The 7,225-nt window shown below is 39.0% G+C and overlaps 1 protein-coding gene across 1 annotated transcript; it reads left to right on the forward strand.

The window, feature by feature from the left end:
* Positions 1-4,016: 4,016 nt before the first annotated feature.
* LOC129220977 (histone deacetylase 6-like) lies at positions 4,017-6,911 on the forward strand. The gene has a single exon (XM_054855413.1). It carries the CDS (start codon positions 4,017-4,019, stop codon positions 6,909-6,911), a length of 2,895 nt encoding a protein of 964 aa, XP_054711388.1.
* Positions 6,912-7,225: the final 314 nt, after the last annotated feature.

The raw sequence follows: 7,225 nt of genomic DNA on the forward strand, positions 1-7,225 counted from the left end.
AAAAAGTCATAATTTCATTCAAATAAAGAAATTTCTCAAACAATTTATTGCTCAGTGCTGTGTTATTGGTATAGAATAATTGCATGTTCTGTAATTGGGTATTTATTCGTATATCAATGCCAATTCTTCTATTTTGAAACAGCTATGGGTTGATTAAGTCCAAAAAAAAAAAAATCAATAAAGTCTACTCCGAAATCAACTAAAAACTAACATTTTTAAGGTAAATTTTCAAAACGTTTTGAAGGAGGACTCCCGGACATTTTGCTGCAGTGGTGCATTCGGGGGGGGGGGGGCACAATACTGGTGACCTTCCCCACAAAATGCTGAGTTGATGTTTTGAAAAAAATACTCTTTATTATTGAAGAGAAGAAAAGATCTCATTTTGAGAAAACGCAGTTATTTTAAGGGAAAAAAAAAAGAATGTTGGGGGAAAAAAACCTTAATTTCTCTTTCAAAAAGAGGAATATTGACATTTAAATTTTTCAACAGCTTCAGATTATTAGCGGTGAATTATGTGCCTCCCCCTCCCTTCATCACACAGTCCCTCTTTTCTTTCATATCTCCCCCTCCCCCCCCCCTTCTTTTTTTTCATTTTTTTTCTATTTCGTTTTAATTTTTTCTATTAGTTCTCAAAATTTTTTCTTCTCCGAAGCCCTCTCTCTAGCTAAAGTTCTTACAGAGTATCTCAAATTTCGTTTCTTCTGCTTCACTTTCGCCAAGTTTCCAAGAAAATTCATCCAATCTCCTAAAAAAAACATCGAAAATCGTTTAAAATTGCGTTTTTGGAGCTTCAATTTTGAGAAACTGCAGTGTTCCTAACGTTACCAAATATGGTCTTATACTCATGTGTTTAAGACTTTAATTTTGGAAAATATTCGAACAAGGGCCTCCGACCCCCTTTCTCTAATATCATTAAAGATTGTCAATAATTTGGTTTTGAAAACTATAGTTTGTAGTGCTTGAGTGGGAGAATCTTTTGGGATAGTAGCCTTTGAAATCCTTTTTTTAATACCATGGAGTATTGTATAAGAACTTCATTTTTAGGACTTCAATTTCGAAATTTTCCAATGGGAGGGCTCCGGAACATCCCGTCCGGTAACAGTATCAAAAATTGTCCAACATAGCGTTTTTGGAACTTCAATTATGAAAAATTACAGAGGTAGTGTTTGGGGAGTGTTTAGTTGGGTACGCGTATTTTTTTCTTTTTTTTTTTTCAAAAAATCGATTGGAGACAGTCCCATGAGTCTCATTTTTAACCCAAACTGTAAATATGGACTATAATCACATTTATAAGACTTAAATTTCTAAAAATAGCTTTGGAGCCCCACGTACCTTTCTTTTCCCTGAAATATCACCAAGAACTGTAAAACTGCGTTTTCAAAACTACTATTGCACACAGAGCCGTGTCTAAGGGGAGGGTTTTAGGGGTTTAACCCCTCCCATTGAAAGAAAAAAAATCAATGAATCATTAAACGATTTTCCAAAATGTATTTTAAGTTTTAATTAATTTTAGAGTTAAACTCTGATACAGTATTTACCCTCTTTAATATTTCCCCATGTTTAAAAATTAGCATTTTCCTCAATTGTAGGATTCCCAAGCCCCTTCGCTTCTAAGTACTTGAAAAAATTAACGACGTAGGAATGGCTGAAGAGTCCGGCAATGCTGTAAGCATGCAGGGGAAAATTATTTAAAAGAATATTAGACAATGACGTAGCATTCCCCCCCCCCCCCCCCCCAAAAAAAAAAAAAAAAACTTAGGGGCAGGGAAAATGGTTACTTTGCTTACTGTTAGTTTTTTTTTTATGGTACGCCTTTAGTGTTGGATTAATTAGTCGTTTCACACATTAGAAAAGTGTTTCTATGCGAAACAGCAGTTTCTTTTAAATAAAATTTTTATTTTCATTAAATTCCTGTTCAATGTTATTTGATGGAAAAACAAAAGAAAAAAAAAGAAAGAAAGAAACTAGCATTAAGTGGCATAAAAGAAATATGTGTGCTTTTACAAAATGTTCAACTGTACAAATTAGATTTCATTAAAAAAAACTCAAAACGTATTAAAAAAAAAGCCTAGTTATCGAACTAAAATGAACTATTCAACACGCGTAGTTAGTTTTCCTTTGGCAACGTAAAAGGCAAAATGTTTCAACCCCTCCCTTTATGAAATCCTGGACACGGACCTGATTGCACATTTTATCTGGGGCGGGAATCCCCTTCCAAACCAGAAGCTGGATTCACTTTTTGCTTCTAACAACATCGACTTTCGTTTAAGACTTTTTCTGCAGTTTGAAATGTTACGAATTGCCGATCCCTTAATGTTACTAAATATGGTTTATATCGCGTTTTTTAGACTTAAAAGTTCGCCCCGCCCTAAAATTATTTTCTGATTTCGCCACTGCCTTGTTATTCCGGGAATCCCCCCCCCCCAGATCGCTGTTATTGTTGCACCCTCAAAATTATCGGCCTAAATCCGTCTGTGGGGCCGTGGTGGTAATTGGCTCCTACCTTCTGATCGGTAAGGCACTTGGGGCCGGAGAATCTCGGGTTCGATCCTCGCTGGTCGAAGATCCACCGTCGTCATTAATGGTGACTGGGCGACGTTAAATATCTCGTGGTCACAATGTCCTCCAAGTGAAACGATACCTCTGTGGGTGCCAGACCAGAAAGTTATCCGGCTCCTGGTCTGGTTCTAAATTCTCGAACTGTCCATAGATGGAACCACCATCTATTGTGTTGTCTTCTGAAGGTAAGGCGCCTGTCACGCAGTCCTTCATAGTTTGAGGGGCAGAGGTCCCTTTGATAGTTGAAATCCGTCTGTGATGACGAGCCTGCCTCCCTCAGGCTGCACAATTGAAATTTTTAAGGGGGGAAGGTTTTAAGGGGAATTCTTTACTGATGAGGGGGGCTCCCAATTTCTAGGGGGTGCTTTCCTGCTCTTGGGGGGATGGCTACCCTCGCCCAAAAGGATGTCGGCTCTCGCCTCGCAAATACCCCGATGCTCAACAAATGAGATGAAAAGGTCTCTCAACTCCCCCCCCCCCCCCCACTGAAAAATGTCTACTCTGGCATTGAGCTGCAAAATCGTTGACTATTTTTACTATCTAGCAGCGCAGGCGCAACATCTCCACTTTTGAGATGAAGAAATGGGGCAAACAGTTGTTTGAGCAGCCGGCATGCATGGCTGCCAGACAGGGGCTGGTGAAAAGGGAAGGATATTGTACTCCAATAAACTATAGGGGGGCGCTGCAGTCACTGTCTAATGGCGGATGAAAAAGGTAAAATAAACAAATGTTGTAACTTATAACTTGCTTTGACGCTTAGTGAATGACAGTAATTTTTCATCGTGTTTGTGGGAAACTTTCTTTCCTATTCTTCTGAAATTAAAAAAAAAAAAAAAACACGTGGAATGGAATGTTTTTCCTTTTTCTTCAGTAATGTTAATCACCACAAGGTAACGTATTCGAGCTCTGGAGTTGCGAATACGGTTTTATTTCTACGTTGTAAGTTAAGTCATGATGTCAGAACTCGGTACTGAGAAACTAATGCATATGCATGTAAGTGGGAGTGGTTTATGATTAATTTCGATGTACTTTGTATTGAGTATATACCCTTTGCCCCCCCTCGCCGGTTTGGAAATTTTCAAAATGTTAAGTCTACTGAACCTCACCTCCTACTGATTCACATCCTACTCGTGTAACCGGTGAACTGTTTCCGAACGCAGCTTAACAAAAAGACTGTAACCGTTTCACAAAGTTCTGTTATTGTTGTTTACTTTCTCTTTCTGCTTTCTTATCGGCTGTGTATGGAGGGAGTTGCAAGCAAATATAGTTTGAGAGATTGATACATATGATATTTTCCATTAATATTCGTAAAATTAAGAAACCTCAACACCGCTTAAATTTCGTGCAAAACACGTGCAGTGTTTTTATCACGAGTTCTCTTCTTATGTCACTTAGATCTGAATTGAGTTTTTAATTATTTCGAAGCGATCAAACTTGAAAATTCATAACAAAAAAATATGTCGGATATTTCTGATGCTTTATCAAAGCTGTCAGTTCAGGGGTTAATTGACTCGAGCCGGAAAACCGGCCTCGTATACGATGACCGAATGATCGAACATTCATGTTTGTGGGATCCGGCGCATATTGAGAGGCCGGAACGTTACATGCTATCGTTGCAAAGATGTAAAGAATATAATCTAATAGAAAATTGCCACATATTACCTTCTCGATGTGCAACTGAAGACGAGTTGTGTTTGAACCACTCAAAGAACTACATCGATGAAATTAAGAATTCCAAAACCTTAAATAGTGTGTCTGAGCTAGAAAAACTATCATCTAAATACGATTCTGTCTACTTTCACCCCAAAACATACGATGCTGCTTTGTTGGCCGCTGGTTCAGCAATTGAATTGGTTTCAAACGTGTTGAAAGGCACTGTAAGGAACGGCTTAGCAGTTGTGAGGCCACCGGGACATCATGCCATGGAGCAGCAAGCGTGTGGGTTCTGCTTTTTTAATAATGTCGCTATTGCAGCAAAATATGCTCTGAAGGAATTTGATGTAAAGAAAATATTGATTATTGACTGGGATGTACACCATGGTCAAGCCACACAGCAAAGTTTCTATGATGATCCTAGAGTTCTTTACTTTTCCATACATAGATATGAACATGGGGAATTTTGGCCACATTTACGAGAATCCAACTTTGATTTTACTGGCAGCAATATAGCTCCTGGCTTCAATATTAATGTACCATTAAATGCTACTAAACAAGGCAGCGCAGAATATTTATCAATATTCAACAATGTCCTATTACCTATTGCATATGAATTTTGTCCAGAGTTGGTTATCATATCAGCTGGTTTTGATGCAGCCATTGGTTGTCCAGAAGGAGAAATGACAGTGACTCCTCAGACATATCCTCACTTTTTGAATTCAGTATCTAGTCTGGCTAATGGGCGGATCTGTGTTATTTTAGAAGGTGGATATTGTTTACCGTCGCTCTCAGAAAGCGTCGCATTGACTTTGAGAGGCTTGTTGGGGTATCCATGTCCTCCCATCCCCAAATGCTCCGACATTTCTGAAAGCTGCCTAGAAACTATTTTAAATGTGATATCGGTGCACAGACCTTTCTGGGAGAGCATCAGAATCCAAAATGTTTACGATAGCTCTTACGATGATGATGACAGCGTCAAACATGTCGTCTGCCCTAAATATGCTGGAAATCCACTTGCTGGCTTGGTCACTTTTCCCACCCAGGGATATTATCCTGTTCAGGATCCTAACGTCGTAAACATGTTCACCTCCGAAATTCAGAATTTGATTATGAAGACTGACCTGTCCGTTCCTTCTCACCGAACTTGCTTGATATTCGACCCTAAGATCAATCAGCATGTTAACAAGAGGGAAAAGAACCATCCAGAGAAAGCCGACCGCGTTATAAAAATTTATGAAAAGTTGCATGCCAGTGGGCTTTTATCTAAGTGCCTGTTACTTGAATCTCGTGTAGCTTCCGAAGCCGAGCTTGCATTAGTCCATGACATTAATTATATTAATTATATCAAGTCTACATCAACTATGTCGTACAGAGACATTGCAAAAGTAGAAACTGAGCTAGATTCGGTCTATATCTGTCACGAAACGTACGAGTCGGCAACATCTGCTTGTGGAAGCTTGCTGCAAGCTGTTGATGCTGTTGCGCAGAGGGCATGTGTGAATGGATTTGCATTAATTAGACCCCCAGGTCATCATGCCGATGCCAAAACAGCATGCGGCTTCTGTATTTTCAACAATGTTGCCGTTGCTGCCAGATATCTTCAAACTCATCATAATATGCAGAAAATTCTCATATTGGATTGGGATATACATCACGGGAATGGCACACAGCGTATTTTTTATGAAGACGGTAATGTTTTATACGTATCTTTGCATTTGTACGATGGGGATTTTTTCCCCGGATCTCCAGAAGCGGATCATACCGCTGTCGGACATGGCCAAGGAGAAGGATACAATATAAATATACCTTTCAGCTACGTTGCCGGTGACGGGGATTATCTAGCAGCTTTCTTTCACATAGTCCTTCCTGTTGCTTACGAATTCAGTCCTGATTTTGTCCTGGTTTCGGCAGGTTTCGACGCCATTCACGACGATCCTTTGGGAGGCTGTTTCGTCACTCCGCCATGTTTTGGCATCATGACAAAATTGCTGAGTGGGTTATGCAACGGCAAAATTGTTTTGGCCTTAGAAGGCGGTTACAACATACCAAACACATCTGATGCGGCTATTTATTGTATCGGCTCCTTGCTGAATGAATTCCCTATGCCTCACAAACCAATGAAACCCACACTGAATGCAATGAAAACAATACAAAGCGTAGTGAAAACTCACAAGAAGTACTGGAAGAGTTTGAAATTTGATGTGGAAGTGCCTGATGTGACTAGCATGAGCATGTCGGAGGATATTAATTTTAACGATTTCAATCGTAATAAGCCCTTGAGAACCAGTGACCCAGTAGCCATCCCTAGACGAGAAGAATCTGGCAGCTTTAGCATGAATGATTGTGATGGAGCTGTAGGAATATCTGGCGGAGAAACATTCTATTGTGTCACACCACTTGAATATTGCCCTCACTTGGAACTGCTGCAGCAAATACCTGCTGAGGGATTAAACCCTTATTCGCCATGCCAAGCTTGCAACGATCCTACCGAAAATTGGGTGTGTCTACATTGTTATCAGGTATATTGTGGGAGATTTATAAATCAGCACATGCTTCAGCATGGCATGGACATGCAACATTATCTTACCCTGAGCTATTCAGATTTGTCTGTTTGGTGCTATGCCTGTGATGCGTACATTCATAACAACGTTCTTGTGCCTATCAAAGAACATGCTTGCCACAAAAAATTTGCATAAATTACTCTGGTTCACTTATTGTACTTTCATTAATTGTGATGGAAAAAACTGATATAAGAAATATTTATAGGAATGAATTATTTGTAAACTATTTTTTGTGTCAATCATGAGTTTAGGGACGTAATTTATTAAATGTTATGCTGCAGATATGGTTGAAGATTGCTTTTAATAGTTTCATTTCATATTGAGTTAAATGCTGTTTAAGAAGTTGTTCTCAAGCTCATTAAAATTATTTATTTGCATCAGAAATTTAAATATGTAATTTCTTTCAGAAGATATTTTTAGTGTATTATTATATGACACTAGCAACGTTG

Source organism: Uloborus diversus, chromosome 4, assembly GCF_026930045.1.
Source record: "Uloborus diversus isolate 005 chromosome 4, Udiv.v.3.1, whole genome shotgun sequence".
NCBI classification, from domain to species: domain Eukaryota; kingdom Metazoa; phylum Arthropoda; class Arachnida; order Araneae; family Uloboridae; genus Uloborus; species Uloborus diversus.

What these genes read in the sequence shown, in the direction of transcription:
- LOC129220977 (XM_054855413.1), top strand. Translation starts at nt 4,017, where the DNA reads ATGTCGGATATTTCTGATGCTTTATCAAAGCTGTCAGTTCAGGGGTTA.